The 16,924-nt window shown below is 39.2% G+C and overlaps 1 protein-coding gene across 14 annotated transcripts in view; it reads left to right on the top strand.

The window, feature by feature from the left end:
• The window catches only part of FRYL (FRY like transcription coactivator), a 171,041-nt gene that overhangs the window by 124,684 nt on the left and 29,433 nt on the right, over window positions 1-16,924 (top strand). For 12 of the 14 annotated variants that reach the window (XM_034411349.3, XM_060690832.2, XM_087875302.1 and 9 more), the window contains 10 exons: window positions 1,104-1,711; window positions 3,386-3,483; window positions 5,231-5,401; window positions 5,719-5,859; window positions 9,203-9,400; window positions 10,308-10,469; window positions 10,576-10,650; window positions 10,912-11,088; window positions 12,921-13,121; window positions 14,099-14,269. In XM_034411349.3, the coding sequence (XP_034267240.2) occupies window positions 1,104-1,711; window positions 3,386-3,483; window positions 5,231-5,401; window positions 5,719-5,859; window positions 9,203-9,400; window positions 10,308-10,469; window positions 10,576-10,650; window positions 10,912-11,088; window positions 12,921-13,121; window positions 14,099-14,269 (2,002 nt within the window). The remainder of the gene's footprint in view (window positions 1-1,103; window positions 1,712-3,385; window positions 3,484-5,230; window positions 5,402-5,718; window positions 5,860-9,202; window positions 9,401-10,307; window positions 10,470-10,575; window positions 10,651-10,911; window positions 11,089-12,920; window positions 13,122-14,098; window positions 14,270-16,924) is intronic. The other 2 variants (XM_087875303.1, XM_060690833.2) reach the window with 1 other exon arrangement.

The following is a 16,924-nucleotide window of genomic DNA, read 5'->3' as shown; positions in this document are numbered from 1 at the left end:
TGTTAATGGAACTCCTGTCCTTGAGAGTGGCAGCCAGCTCACTATGTTTTAACCAATGCTGGTTTATCAATTTTCTAGTCTATTAGTAAGCGGCCTTAGGTGGTCATAGTAATAGAATGGAGGATATAAATATTGAAAATACATCCATTCATAAGCCCTGAAAAACACTCCCAGAAGGTCAGTGAGCATGATGCATCCTAATGTGATAGAATGCCATGATGTCGAAAGAAAAAAATAATGATAATTCCCTCGCCTTCCTTGAAACTCATGAAAAAAGGTACTGTATTTTCAGAATATAAGACACACTTTCCCTCCCCTAAAAGAGGTTGAAAATTTGGGTGCGTCTTATACACTGAATGTAGCCCCGCTGGCCCCCACCCTTTGGTCTCTGCCTCCCAGCAATTTGCCTCCTTGCAGAAAACAACCCGTTTCAGCTTCAGCACAGCCTGATTAGCAAAAGCAGCTGATTGTTGGTTGGATCGGCCTCCCAACAATCAGCTGTTTCAGGCTGCAGGGATTGCCATTTCCTATTGCCCATTCCGATCCCCGCCGCCCAGAACGGGCGGAAAATGGGGTGCGCAGAGGCGGCAATAGGCTATGGCAATCCCTGCAGCCTGAAACAGCTAATCGTAGGGAGGCCGATCCAACCGACAATCTGCTTCTTGTGCTAATCAAGTTGTGCTGAAGCTGAAACTGAAACAGGTTGTTTTCTGCAAGGAGGCAAATTGCTGGGAGGCAGAGGCAGATTTTATTTTCTTGTGCTTATCAGGCTGTGATGAAAATGAAACTGAAACAGGCTGTTTGCTGCTTGCTGCAAGGAGGCAAATTGCTGGGAGGCAGAGGCAGATTTTTTTTTTCTTGTTTTCCTCCCAAAAAAAGGTAGGTGCGTCTTATAGTCTGGAGCATCTTATAGTCGGAAAAATACGGTATGTCTTTTTTATTATTATTATTAATGTATAGCATTCTTGATTAAAAGAGAAGTAATATTACTTCTCTGTATTTGAAACTGTGGGATGTTATCAACTTTTTTCTTAATTAATAATCTTAATGGTCTTGGGGTGAGGAATGTGACTTTTACCTGCCGTGTTCTCTTTTTGTTTTAGTGCTTCCTATTATGACCCATTACTGGGGAACAAATATGCAGCAAACAGAAAAAGCACCGGTCAGATAAACCTAAGCACAAGTCGTGTTAACTCTGGCAACTTTGTAGGCTATTACAGTCACATGAAAAGCAATTCTTTGCGGCTGAGTTTGATAGGTGAAAGGAAAAATGACCGACGGAGGAGCAACACGCTGGATATAATGGACGGAAGGATAAATCACTCCAACAGCTTAGCAAGGACTAGAAGCCTTTCCTCCCTGAAAGAGGGAGGAATGCACGATGTGCAGCCTACTACTGATCCTGTCAATCTGATGGCCACCATATTCTGGATTGCAGCCTCTTTGCTGGAATCAGATTATGAATATGAATATCTCTTGGCTCTCAGACTCCTCAATAAACTTCTTGTTCATTTGCCTCTGGATAAACCTGAGAGCAGGGAGAAGATTGAACAGATGCAGAGTAAATTAAAGTGGAATAACTTTCCAGGCCTTCAGCAGTTATTCCTGAAGGGGTTCACCTCTGTGTCAACCCAAGAAATGACAGTTCACTTACTTAGCAAACTCATTACAGTTTCCAAGCATACGTTGGTGGATCCATCCCAAGTAGCAGGTATTTTTCAAATGTTTTTGGAATTATACTGTCCAGAATTGTGAGTTAATGTAGGGGTTCTTTTATGTGTTTTGTTATTAGATTTGTTGTTAGATTTCTAGTGAATCCTTTCTGTTCAAGGCTGCTTCCAAAATTAGAAATTATAAAGCATAAAATTGCTACCGTTTAAATGAAGATAAAATTAAAATGCATTTTGTTTCCCCGGGGGCCTAACAGGAATGTTATTAGATAGATGAGTTCTGAAGGGGACCCTAAAAATGGCCTCTCCTTCAGATAGTGCCTAAGCCATTTAGGGCTTTTAAGGCCAATGTCAGCATATTAAAACTGTATCTAGCAGTGCCAGGGCAAAACTTTTAGAATAGGCATCCTAGGATTTCACCAGCTTCTGACCTACAATCTTGCTGTTGTATTTTGTGCCAGCTGCATTTTCTGGGCACTTCAGGAGCAGCCTGAAATGCACCAAGCAGTAGTTAAAAAAGGATGTGGATGGGCTATATTGCTAAGACTGTCCAGCTCGTGAAGAGTTACAATTTGTATAATCGTAATTCTGTTCGGGGTCTCCTTGCTGTAGTTGTTATTTGGAAACCTCACAATAACGGGGGGCCAAAAACCACTCCCAAATTGGCATCCCTGTTTTTTCTCGGGATATGCATCCTTATTCAAAATGGACTTTGCCTCAATCCCTGCATTTAACTTTCTCCATACCAATAGCACCTTGGTCTTGTTTGGATTTCATTTTTGGGTTGCTTTTTCCCTCATCCATTATTAAGGTTAGGAAACATTCACAGGCAATGATTGCTTCCTTGGAATAATTAGGTGTTAAGAGGCAATAGAATTCGTATTACCAACATTCCATGTTCTGGCTCAGCAGTTTCACATTAAACAAATGTGAAGACCAGATATGAGACACTATAGGTAAATAGCACTTGGCAGGGAACTGTCCGGTGTGCAGTTCCAGCTTAGGTTTTCTTGCACGGTCCTTTCTACTCCCTTTTTTAATAGCAATAGCACTTAGACTTACATCCCGCTTCACAGTGCTTTACAGCCCTCTCTAAGCGGTTGACAGAATCAGCATATTGCCCTCAACAATTTGGGTCCTCATTTTACCCAACTCAGAAGGATGGAAGGCTGAGTCAACCTTCAGCCAGTGAGACTCAAACTGCCCGCAGTCAGCAGAGGTAGCCTTCAATACTGCATTCTAACCACTGCGCCACCACGGCTCATTAAATATCCCAGGTGTCAGAACAGTAGCCCTCCAAATCCACTTTCTGGGAGCTTATCAACAGGCGGGACAACCATAGCAAGTTTTAAGAGATGATAAACATTGGGTATAAGCAACTGTCAAAACAATCAGTTGGAGCAGTTTTATCTGGATTGAAAAAGAAGAGAGATTTTGGCAGAGGCATAGAATAAAGACCAGACATTGTAAAACTGATAGCATATGGCAAAGTAAATAACCTGGTATCTTGATAATTTGTACTCTTGGCCACGTTGTTTAGAATTTATGCAACTGGGGCAGCCAGATTGTTTACCCTCAGTACGACAGGTTTCTTAGGCATTTTTATTTTTGCTGAGTATTTATAGCTAGTGCACCTTGAAATAGTTGCCTAGAAAGGATAGAAATTAGATTTCTAAATTCTGCAGATAAATTCAACTTCATCTTTTTCTGTGCAGGATTTCCTCTTAACATATTATGTTTATTGCCTCATTTAATTCAACATTTTGATAATCCAAGTCAGTTCTGCAAAGAAACAGCTGACAGAATAGCAAAGGTAGGTAATAAGCAGAAATAATTCAACATATTTTAGTTTTCATGGGGAAGGCAATTTGATCAAATGTGCTGTCTGTACATTCACACAGATGGGTTTGGACTTGTATAGACTTTGAAAGAGTTCTGCCACTAATATTTTTCCGAGAACCCTATCCCTGAATATCTTTCCCTCATTCTTCTTCCCTCAAATCTCTTTTGGCGGGCTGTCTTAGAATTACAATATCCAGTTTACCTTTGGTATAAGAATTCTTTCTTTTTTACTCCTATTTTTCTTCATCTATCATTCTTCTCCTTTGTGTTTTAAAGTTCCTCAGTATTTCAACAGAGCCTTATCTCTCGTACCTGTTCTTTTGTGGATGTTGTAATTGAGGAAGTCAACTTTCATAAAAAATAAAGCAACTCAAAAAGCCTCTTCTGCCTATATAAGAGGCTCTGAGTTCATAATATCCCCACTTTCATACTTTACACCAAAGACACAGCGAAATGGGTTGTTTCACTTGCAGTGTCCACTTTAAGTCCATTACCACTACAATAAGTAGATCAGATCATAATGCAAAGGCTCCTTCAGTCAATCAGAAATCCAGGTTCAGGCAGTGGTCCAATCTTGGGCTCATTTCTGTTTTTTTATTTAGGGTAAAAACTATTCATCCCAGCTTAATTGTGGTACTTCAAACTACATTGCTAGAAAATATCGGTACTTATATTCAACAGATTACATCTGAGTGTTCTAGCAAGATAGAGGAAGAGGAGATTCAGATTCACTGTGGAAGGATGGATATGCAGTAGCAAAGTGCCTGAACTGACACCTCCATCCACTCTGCCAGAAACCTGCCATTTAAGAAGGGGCTCAGCTGTAGTAGAGTGGGAAAAGGAAAAGGAGGGAAAGGAACCCAAATTGTGAAGTTCTGAGATTACTGGGAAGATCAGAAGGGAGGTGATACAGAGTGGCAAAGGAAAAAAATGTGGCATCTGAGGTTGGATAGAGCCATAGTAACAACAATGGTAAGAGTGTGGTAGCTAGAAGAACAAAGGACAGTGATAGCAACAGTTTAATGTTGGACAGTGGACAATCAATTGAGAATGATAATACATGTTGCCCAAACCCCCTAAAAAAGCCCGAAGTGCTGGCATCCAGGAGGTCCTCACAACAGCAGAAACCTGGCTATTCTGTATTGCATAGAGAAAATCCCAAACATTGGCATCTAAGTGAGTTGCATGTATGATGCTTTGAGTAGGCCCAGAGCTCCAGCAGGAGCGATGGGACAGCCAGACTGAGTCCTTACATTGGCTGTAAGCAACAGCTAAGAAAAACAGTATTGCTGGTTTCTTGATGCTTTTATCCCAGACACCAGCTTTCAACCCAAATTTCTAAATGCTGCAATGCCACACAAACTGGGCACTGAAGTGAATAGATTTATCTATTTAGAGTAAATGTATTGCAGTCACTAGGATTTAAGACAATCATAACTAACAGAGGAACAACTCTTTTTCAGTCAATCTGCTCTATCTAACACTGGAGTCACACATTGTTTGCTTACCCAATCAATTTAACTAACCAATTAGCTGGGTTCATAGATAACCTTAAACCAGAACCAAGCAAAGCACATTATTCCATAATGGGATTTTGAACTCAGACAAAGCCTATTGTCATAATGACTGTTACAAGTTGTAATAAAGTCAGGGCTCTTTTAAAATTAAACATTTAGTTAGATATTCTAGTAACTAATATTTTGACTTTTTGTTTTTAGGTTTGTACAGAAGAGAAATCCCCAACTCTTGCTAATTTGGCTCATATGATGTGTTTATACAGTACACACAGTTACTCCAGAGACTGCTCCAATTGGATTAACGTAGTGTGCAGATATTTGCATGACTCATTCTCAGAAACAACTTTTAATCTGATAACATACCTTGCAGAGGTAATAATTCTTTGTACATTTGGGTATCTCTTTCAGGTATTGGATACTATTTTCTGTTTGAAGATGCACATTTTGCTTTCTCACATTTTAGTGTTACCAAATGGATCTTCCCAGTTCTACTTTGATACTTTAACCATTATACTACAGTGGCTTTTAAACTTTCAAATATACACTTCTAATGTTATACATCAGATAATACTTAGTTTATTGAATGTGAGGGCAGGTCCATTAAAGATATAGGTTATCTAATAGCTTACTACTTTGCATTTAATGTCGTTTGATATTTTGGATAATCCATTTTACACATCTGTTTTTAGCTGTTAGAAAAAGGGATCTCCAGCATGCAGCAGTCTTTGCTGCAAATCATTTATAGCCTTTTGAGCCACGTTGATCTGTCCACAGCACCAGTGAAGCAGTTCAATTTGGAGATCATCAAGATCATTGGCAAATATGTGCAGGTGAGTGATTTAAAGGGACATCTTTGAAAATGTCATATCTTTCCATTTAGGGAAATGGATTTTGTGTTCTTCTGGATCAGGGTGTACAACTGCCACATTTTGTCCAGCATATGTTAATCTTTTCAAACTTGGCAACTTTAAGATATGTGCCCTTCAACTCCTAGAATTCCTCAGCCATGTACGCCCAATGCAAAGAGTCAAAGCAAGCTTATTTTGGGTCAGGATGAAAATTCTAAGAGCTGAAATGGACACGTTAAGGCAGAAGGCACATTTGGGTCCTTGAAAATGCCCCACCAAATACCAACAAGGGCCACATTTTTATTTTTACAATCTTAGGAACATCAAAGAGAGATGTTGGAAAAATGCATGTAGTTCAAAGGCTCCTCCCCCCCCCCCTTTTTTTTTTATCCCTGAGCAAATGGCGATAGAAGCTTTTTGTAATATTTTTATACTCTAAACTTCAGTTTTATTTAATTATTGGATAAATTTTATCCAGTCTATATAATTCCACATATGGCTACAAAACATTTATTTTACACCAAAGTATTCTTAGATGTTGCTGTCCAAATAGTATTAAAGATTCCTGGATGGAATATTTTAGTTGTAATCAGTTAAAATTTATATGAGTTTTCAAAAGAAAATTTACTCATAAATCAAAATTCTGCATGGTGTATTTTTTCCCAAATGAATTTTGCACCAAATAGGGTGTTTGAATTATTTCTCTCCCAAATAGATATAGTTACTGGAATTCTTTAGCACCAAAATGTGGACATAGATAGCAGCCCAATAATCTGTTTATCCTGTGGCAATTAGAAATAAGGCTTCTAAGTAGTTCATTTAATTTAATCCCTGGCAGATATTTACTCTTGTTAACTGATGCCTTTTCAGAAGATCAGGAACATAGGTAGATGGCTTTATTACATTTGTAGTACTGTTCATTGAGAGGTCCTTGGTGCTCTCTGAGCTTTTGGCAGTGGTTTGCTCTTCGAGCTTGCCATTTAGCTCCCAAACATTTCGTTACCAGGCTACGTAACATCAGGAGCAGGACTTTGGTTGAAGGATCTTGTCCTGTTCTTCTTAGGGGGAGAGCCTTCTCTGTGGGGGCACCTACCATCTGGAATGAGCTCCCCCCGGAGATACGGAGGATCCCGGATCTGCGCACCTTCCGCCGTGCTGTGAAGACCTTTTTATTCCATCAAGCGGGCTTGGCCTGATCTCTTCCCTTTTTAAATATGTAAATTTTAATCTGTTTTTAAATTATTGGGGTATTTTAATTTGTCTGGGCCAAAAAGTTTAATTTGATTTTATCGGGTTTTTAAATTTTGTGTATTTATGTATTTTATTGTTGGCTGTTCACCGCCCTGAGTCCTTCGGGAGTAGGGCGGTATACAAATCAAATAAATAAATAAATAAATTAAGCTTATATATGTCTTAAGTTTATATATGTGCCGGTGTGTTCAGTTGGTCACGTGATTGGCTGTTCGTTTGGTGCTATACTTGAATTCTGAGGAGCTGATTGGTTCCACTGTTGATTGGTCATTCGAATGGTCCTGTTTCTCAAGTGCTCATATGCTGGATCTAAATCAATATGCTTGTTAATTCCCCCTTTTGTAGAATACCAGGCTTCAATAAATTCACAGCCTATGAACACTTAAGAAACCAGACCATTCGAACGACCAGTCAACAACGGAACCAATCAGCAGCAAACAAATGGCCAATCAAGCAACCGATCACACCGGCACACAAGACCTATATAAGTTCAAGAGGAACGTAACAAGATGCTTCTACTGAAGTCCCACTGATGATAATGGTAATGAAACATTCAAGAGCTAAATGGCAAACCTGGAGAGCAAACCATCGCCAAAAGCTCAGAGAGCACCAAGGACTCCTCATTTCAACTCTGAGCTACAGATATTCTCCTTTACTGGTACTATTCGTTGAACAATAGTACAAAAATATGGCTGAAGTTTAATTAACTAGAAAAATTGTAATGCCCCATCTTTATATGTTATTACAGTTGATAAATTTGTACATGTGATTGTATAGAATCCTGGGCCACTACAAAACTTAGCAAAGCCGATTCAAGTTTGCATTGCCTTATCATTTGTTTTGTTCTCTTCTAAGCTTTCCTATTGGGGCTTTTGCTTCTTAATCAGTACTTTAGCTACAGAACTTGTTGCCAGTCTGCATAGTCATGATGTAAAAATGAAATCTAAATAAGCAAAAATACCAGATGCCATCAGGTGAGAAGAGAAATAAGGATTTTTTTAAAGTATCCACATCTGGATTTACTTTTAAGAAAAAGCAGAGGATTATAAATTCATAGTTTAAGACTATTGAAAACTGTAACCATAATTTTCCATTTTGACTAAACAGTTAGAGACTTCTTGATTGAGTAAGGTTCGCATGAAGGCACTCTTTGCGGGCAAAATGCTCATTATTGAACTTTAATCTGGATATAGTGTTATGATAGGGAATATTTTTGTTGTTATGAAAAATCATGTGGTGATAAAAGGGAGCAGTTAATGATAACTATTTTTTCAAATTTTATCAAGTGGAACCAATCTCACGGCAATTTAAAAGCAAGACCTGCTGTGCTAATGCTTTTTTGTAAATTTTCCTTCTCATCCCATTTTCTGACCTTTCAATTGGATATATTGTTTTGAATTTCATCATAAAATAAAGCAAATGCACTTAGCCAACTCTCTTCCTGTGGTGTGGCCCTCTTCCTCTGATTATTAATAGAGAACGTGGAAGTTTGACTTATGCCCCCTCCATACTCTGAAATTAAGCAACTGAAGCAGCCTTTCTACCTACGATTAAGTTACTCCAATTGCCTGTTAAGTTAAACCAAGTGACTGTAAAATAACTATGAGAAAAGTAATTAAGTTCTAAGTACCAGCTACACTGCTAAATACTTTAGCGTGCATAATTAACATTCCCATACTTGTAAGCGGTAAACAGTAGGCCTGTAGAAATTCTTTGAAAAACATACTTTGGAATGTGCAGGGGTATATACAAAGCACCTCTTTAAGAAAGTGGTGCAGCTATGCATGCACACATATGCAGAAAAACCCAGGAGTACCTTAAGCAACTGTGTGGAGCTGAAAAGAGATGCAACTATTTAACAGCAAGAGAGAAGCTTCATGCATTTTCTTTTATTCTGTGAAGCAGGTTTTTCTTCAAGGATTTAACCTGTATTTATGTTTTAAAAAAAATCAAATTTGTTGACCTGTTGATAGAAATGTAAGGGCTTTATATTAATACTTCAGATAACGTAGGTTTTTGTATTTTTAAGTTATTATTCTGATACATGTCTTTTTTTTCCTGTCTTTATTAACAGAGTCCCTACTGGAAGGAAGCACTTAATATTTTAAAATTGGTGGTATCGCGTTCGGCCAGTCTTGTTGTACCAAATGATATTCCAAAATCTTATGGTGGTGACATAAGCTCACCTGAAATTTCATTTACAAAAATTTTTAACAATGTTTCCAAAGAACTGCCTGGGAAGACCTTAGATTTCCATTTTGACATATCAGAGGTAAAGAGTTTTTAAGTAAGGTTTAAGATTTTGCGTGCTTAATTTTCTTCTAAGTCAGGCATGTCTAACCTGTGGCTCACAGGCTTCATGTGACCCCGGACAGCTAGAAATGCAGCCCCACAAGATCGTAAGTTTTTAATTTGAAATTAGAAATATGCACATATGAGGAAAAATGGGTTGTTTTGAGCCCAAAATAAAACATCCCATCCAGAAGGCTTTCAAATTGCCTGCATTTTGATGAAAGAAAGTACAACAATATAATTACTCAGTAGTTCAAAACACTGCTTGAATGATGGTTTCAGCCAAAGGAAAAGTGGGAACAGAGGAAAAGCTTCTTGTTCCCTTCATTTCATTCCAGGATCCCAAGAATAAAATTAGGTATAAAGGGGAGAGAAGAACAAATGTTCTCAGGTTTTCAAAATTCTTTATCATCGCCTTTATCAATATAAGAGAAATTTTAGTATTTCTAGTGTCTGTTTCTAGCCAACCATAAAGGACTGACAGCAGCTGACCCCAACATCCCTTTATGCAGTTTGCCATTAGTTAGCTGTCAAAAAAGAAAAAGAAAAAGAAAAAAAAGCAGCGATTTCTGCTCAATAAAATGAGAAGATTGGTGAAAGGAATGAAAAGCTCCTGGCAAGGAGAATGTTCTTACCCCAGAAAAAACCAAAAACAACAACAACAACAACAATCTTCCTCCACAACTGCAAACAGCTACCACATTAACATTAATAATACAAGCCTGGATATGATGATTTATAGATCATAGTTTGTGGCTTTGCATGTTATATGGGCCTTGCTGGTTGCACTCCGTACACACAGCATGGTAAATAAACTCTGTCTTACAGACCTTTGTGAAATTCGACAATATGTTGACCTGAAAAACTACTTTGTCTTCATTTTATAGACCCCAATTATTGGGAACAAATACGGTGATCAGCACAGTGCAACGGGTAGGAATGGCAAAGCTAAAGTCATTGCTGTTACAAGAAGTACATCTTCCACTTCCTCCGGATCAAATTCTAATGCTTTGGTTCCTGTGAGCTGGAAGAGGCCACAGTTATCTCAGGTGATCCATTGCATAAATCTTAAAATGCAGAAAGCATCTCTTTGTACATAGCAAAAGAAAGCAAGCATCATTTAAATATTTATAAGTACTTTGATTTCTTTTCCAGCGACGAACAAGGGAGAAATTAATGAATGTATTATCTCTTTGTGGTCCAGAATCAGGAATTCCCAAGAACCCTTCTGTGAGTAATTTTAAATTCCTGAAAGAAGCACATGTCCATCAATTAAAGAAAATTTTATACTAACGTTGAATTATTATATCGCTGTCATAGTTTAAGAACTAGAAAGCTTTTACATCATATCAGAATGTCTTGTTAGTGATTAATGGCATTTAAATATAATTCCATCAGTTCCCGTCCTCTAAGATTCAACATCTGTAAACATCCATATTGGTACTCCAGTTTTACTTATGCTTATTACTTCTGTTACTAATGACACTGTAGGTTATCTTTTCTTCTAATGAAGACTTAGAAGTTGGGGACCAGCAAACGAGTCTTATTTCAGCAACAGAGGAAGTAATTCAAGAAGAAGAAGTGGTTGTAGAAGATAACACAAGTGAACAACAGTTTGGAGTTTTTAAGGATTTTGACTTTTTAGATGTTGAGTTGGAAGATGCAGAGGTAAGACTGTGTAACGGTAGCTTCATTCAAGCCTATTCTTCAAGAAAAAGTAACAACTTTGAGATCCTGTCCTTTTCTTTTGCTGTAAGCTTGTACTGTAATTAATCAAAGCACTAAAAAAATCCATGCATGCCATTTCTTGAACTTCCTGCTTGGAAAAAAAAAGCATTGGATCTATAATTTTATATTGTGCTGTTTAGCATATCATGAGCTCTTTCGTTCATACTAGCTGCTCCCTTTGCTTTTTACTTTGATCTAATCTGATACGTAGAAATATGAACAGTACCTGACGTTTTGCAAATTTCTTGCTTAATGGTGAATTAAAGAGTGTATCAGTATATAATTGAGAATACAACTGTAGAAAGCCAAATGAAACTATACAAAACTTGAAGTATAGCTTTTTACGAGTATCCTCAAAACCTCAATGAATACTGCACAGTGATATTGACATAAGGAGTGTGTTGAAATTGATTTGATTTTCAGCCATTCATATTGTGTCTGGGTTCATGGTGCATTTATCATCTTTATCTGCATTTTTCTCTGTTTTTAAATAGTAAAATGTAATAACTGTCATTTATAATATACCGTTGCAGTGCATGGAAATATCCAAGGGTGGATATTGGGGAATGCTGAACAGTCCTACAAATAACACCATCCCTATGGATGTGGAGGGGGTATTCACATAACTCTTTTATACCTCTGAAAACAAAACTCCTGTAGATGAGGAATTTTAGCAGTTCTCAAGTTCTTCTTTCTACCAAGAAATAGACTCTCTCTTATCTCCAGTAATCCAAATGACTGTAGATTACAGAACTGTAATCCCTGTAGATTACAGAACTGTAATCCCTGTAGATTACAGAACTGTAATCCAGTCAACATTTTGATCTCAGAACCATCACAACACTTCCAACTGCTTATCACTTCTCTGAAGCATTTCCCTTATGCTTCATTGGCTCAGAAAAGAGCGGGACAATACCTGTAATGAATCAATAGCAAATTTAAATTTTAAGCACCTGGGAAGGTTACCCAAAGAGGAATGAAAACTGTAACAGCCAAACATGCTTATCAAGACCGAAATTAGCTCAAATGTTTATGCTTTCTTTGCACTGAATAAAATTTACATATTGTACATTTAATCAAACAAATGTAGATAAAATCCATTTTGAATTTTCACTGCAGTTACTTTCAAGCCGTTCTCAAAATTAGTTTTAATATATGTTAACACTGAAAAATGTGCCATAACCATCTGTTTTAAGTGTTTGTCTCATAATGTTTTTGCACCAATTTTTCTAAAACCAATTAAATAATAAGGGGGCTTGACCAAAAAAAAAAGTATTTCCAGAGCTTGAATCAGTCTTCTACTGCCGGCAAGCTCATGCAATATAAAATAGCCTCCATTAAAAAGTATCTTTAAGTGTTTGTCCTCGTTCTAATTATGTGTGTTTTTCTTTTTGCGAACCAGGAGCTGCAGGTAAGTTGCAGCCTGGTGCAGTGGCTTGTTTCATCTGTTGTCATCTGTAGTGTATTTGTCTTGTCTGTGCTTGAAAGTCAGATGATCTTGGTAACTGCAAAGGATATATGGTTGTAGACAATTTTTAAGCCCGTTTAGTTCTGAAGATGAATCTGTGAAAGAAAAAATTATGTTGCCGTGTATTTAAACGCTTTGAAAGGAGAGCCATGTCAATAAAATTTAAATATGCAATGAACTTGAAGGGCTGATTTAAACTCTGCTCTCAGTGAATTCAGTATTTGTGTGGCTTTGTTTTGCTGTGTTCATTTCAGCACTCAGGGTGGGCTTAAACACGTTGGAATAAGCTTCCTTCTCATTACAGGGAGAGAGCATGGACAACTTCAACTGGGGCGTCCGTAGACGTTCGCTGGACAGTATTGAGAAAGGGGACACGCCATCTCTCCAAGAGTATCAGTATTCAGGTAGCACTCCCAGCTTGAACCTGACCAACCAAGAAGATACTGATGAGTCCTCAGAAGAAGAAGGCCTGAGTGCAAGTCAGATACTATCGCACTCCCAAATGGTAAAACACAGATGGTGTTTGCTTGAGAATAGCAGCCCTTGGATTTAACCTTCAAGGCTGCCTCTTGGGTTCTCATTTGCAGGAAGGGTGGGCAGTTTATGACTTTGGGACACAATACTAGATCCTCTGTTTCTGGATTTGGAATAGGGATTACCCAACAAAATGTTGGCTTAAACTGTGAATGACGCTTGTCCTAAGTACTTGCTTCTAATGAAATAAGACATAGCAGAATGGGATTTGGAATCGGTTTTACCAATAGAGCATAAATCAGGAGTATATCGTGCCAATATGTCTTTGAAAGACATTGGTGTTTCAAAGTAACCTTATGTCATTTTTATAACTGGACAGTCATACCATAGAAAATTTACATCTACCCAAACTCTTAACAAATAGAGTTTAGAGGTTTAAGTGGAATACAATAATATTTAATTTGATTAGTAATTAAATTTCTAGTTTATTTTAAATCACAAGTTTGATTAGGGTTAGGATTAGCTAAACTAATTTTTTTAAAAAAAGAGAATTAGTTGGCTGTCTCTAATGGGCAATTAAAATTCATTTAAAGTATTTAGAAATTATTCTGGGTGTAAATAATGTACTGATAATACAAAAGTGTTTTTGCATTTTTGGAATCTCAGATTCTGCAGTGAAAGAATAATAGTTAATGAATTAACTTATAGTTAATTCAGTATTTGGGACAGCAAAGGCATCTGTTCATATATGTTGAGTAAAACTAGTGCTAAAACAGTACTAGTGATGAGTTAGCCAATGCGTATTCTTCATCAATATTATTTATTATATTATCTTTGCCTTTATGAGAAGTCCTGTTCTTAATATTCTTAAGCAGAATAGATAGATTCGGGATACAGTCTAATGACTAGAAAGGGTAGCCTCGTGTCTGCATTTTGCTTTACATTTATGTATGAACACATGTTGACTTTATTTTATAAAACATGAACGGATGCCTTTTTTGTCTCTAGCTAAACAGTGATTCAGCTGCCGATGATACCATACCAGATCACATCAACTTGTTGCTGCAATCTCAAGATTCCACTAGCAGTGTTGGAATGGAAGAGGTGCTTCAAATCAGAGCTGAGACTCCAAGTTTGGAGGTTGCCTCTCTAGATAATGCTAACAACACGCTGCCTGAGGTGGGGAGAAATATGGGCTCGAGCATGGCTGATCTGTCCACTTTCTAGCACTGTATGAAAGCTTTGCCTTCTGTCTATCAGAATTTTTATCATGCTGATTACGTAATTATAACTTCAGTATTTTTAACCTGTTGTTGCGGCTGAAAATTTGTTTACTGGAGATGGATTTTTTTTTTTTTGGTTAGTAGACTAAAGATGTTCCCGGCACAGGTTAAGAAAGTTTTGAAGTTCTTTTAATGAACTGGTGGGGTGCAGAAGAACAATTTGATAAGCATCCATTTTCTTCCTGTGATGCTTCCTTTTCTATGACTTTCCCTCTGCCTCTAATGCTTGCTTTGCCTCTTTGTGATTGGTGCTTTGATTGGGATTTGAACCTCAGGCCAGCTTTGTTAGCAGCTGGTCAATTCAGTGCTCTTGACCAAGCCCTCTGTGTGCTAGTGACATGATTTTAAAAAAATGGAAATACATACTTGGAATGAGCAAGATTCCCAGCTGATTAAAAAAAAAAATCAGTGAGTATGTCACGTATGTATTTACCATTTCCATCAGACACTCAGAGCAGTGATCCCCATTTTACATTTTTTTTAAGTGTGTGTGTGTGTGTGTGTGTGTTTGTAGTTAAGTCTTTCAGTTCTTAAGCATTCATAGGCCTTTCCTCTAGTACCTTTGAAGTCTAAAATAAGTACCATGGCTTAACAATTGTCTCGTTTTGAGATGGACTAAGCATATGTAGGTCATTCGAAGATATTCTTTTTGAAATATGGTTATTATCAGCCCTTCCTGAATTACGGTCATGGGACTGCAGTCTGAATTCCTAGTCAAGAGAACTCTCACCTTGTTAAGATTTAGGATAGAATTTTGCAGTTTAAAAATGGGAATTTTGAAAAATTCCAAAGTAAAAATTTCTCATTTTACCTACCTCGAAAGGATGGAAGGCTGAGTCAACATGTGATATATAAATCATTCTAAACATATTCTAAACGTATATAAATGCATTCCATACAATTTGGCCTGCGTTTGTTACATTTTAAGTATGTGCACATAACTCATAACTACAAGTTCTTTTTTCTGATCTTTATGTAATGACTAAACATATTCTCCTCAGCGTAAGGAACGTCTGTCAGACTGGGTTATGGACTCCACTATGCAGCCTATGACCGAGTCTGCGGATTTAAATAACTCCGCCCTCTCCTGGATGATCCCCAGTGTTTCGACTCGGTCCTATGCTGGACAGTGGTGTCTTTCTGGACCCAGTCTGTTTCCAACGTATTTTCTGCTATTTTTACCTCCTTTTTATTTTCTTTCCTCTCAAATTCGGCTGTTATTCAATTTGGACGCTTTAAGAATTTTTTTTTTTTCCTTTCAATCGCATCAGCGGCGCGAAGGGTCCTTACTCGATACCGGCCGCAGCCGCTTTTGCGGCAAGGGGGCTGCTTGCCGACAGCCCCCTGAGGGGTTGGAGCTCAAATTTCCCCCTCAGTCTCCCCTTACCATCGGGAGACAAATAGCTGCTTCTTAACGGCATTCGCCTAGCAGCTTGATCGGCGCCGTTTTTTTCTGGCGGGCTTTTCAAACGGCGCCATTATTTTCCTGCCGCCCTGACTGCCTTGAGCAAGCGGCTTGCCTCCTTCGCACGGACGGCTTTCCAGGAGCCTACCAGCAGCGGACCTGCCTCCCCCTCACTCATCGCCGGAGCTTCATCGTCTTAGAGGTTTGAGATCTCCAATCGCTCAGGGGCCCCCGGCGGTGCGCGCTGACCCATTTTAAGATGGAGGATGCCTCTCATCACCCTCGTTCTCGCTCCGCTGCTACCAGGTCCCGACATCGACATGTTAGCGATCCGGGGGAGGGTCCCAGCAATCAAAACCGCCCGAGCAAAGCCCCATCTAAAACAACATCATCCTCCTCTGGCCTAACCAAGCCCACCAGGGAGGAACTTAGGAGGCACAGGGCATTGGAAAAAGCGGCTCTCAAGGCTCAACAGCAGCCTGCCGCCATTTTGTCCCGCACGTCGGCCATTTTACCTCCTGGGCCCTCTCCTCCTGCGCCTCAATCTACCATGGCCCGTTCCGATCGGGACCTTTCTCCTGATCGCCCTTCATCTCGGGGTCCCACGTCATCGGAGGCAGAACAGGTTTTCCAGACTCTTCCGGATCCCTCTGATACTCTGGCGCAGAGGAGAGACACTACACCTGAGCCCTCTTGCCAGCCTTCCGGACATGGGTCTTCTCAGGCCAGCGCAGGGAGCGTTTCCCACACAGATCCCCATGCTGCCTTGGAGGCCATCATAGCCAGAGCCATTCAACAGGGGCTCTCTCAAGGACTGCAACAAGGCCTCCTTCAGGCCCCCCCGCCCATTCCTGGAGCCCAATCTCGCCAGGTCCACTCTGGAGACCGCCAGGAACACCTGTCTTCTCCTGAGCAATCGGACCATGGTTCCCTCTCCGAGGAAGAGGAACCTCGGGATCAGTCTCTTTCTGACGACGAGGGCCTCGCTCCTGACCAGCCCGCTTTTGTTGGCCTCTTTAGGCCCCAGTTATTCCGTTCCTTATTGTTTAAAGCTCTAGCAGTCACTAGACTGGGGTCTCCCAATGTCTCGGGGTCAACATCACAGGTGTCCTCTGATCCAGCCTCATCCTTATTTGCTGAACCAAC

Source organism: Pantherophis guttatus, chromosome 8, assembly GCF_059756535.1.
Source record: "Pantherophis guttatus breed Tessera chromosome 8, ASM5975653v1, whole genome shotgun sequence".
Lineage (NCBI taxonomy): Eukaryota > Metazoa > Chordata > Lepidosauria > Squamata > Colubridae > Pantherophis > Pantherophis guttatus.
Note: the sequence above shows the minus strand (reverse complement) of the source record. Positions and strands in the feature narration are given on the sequence as shown.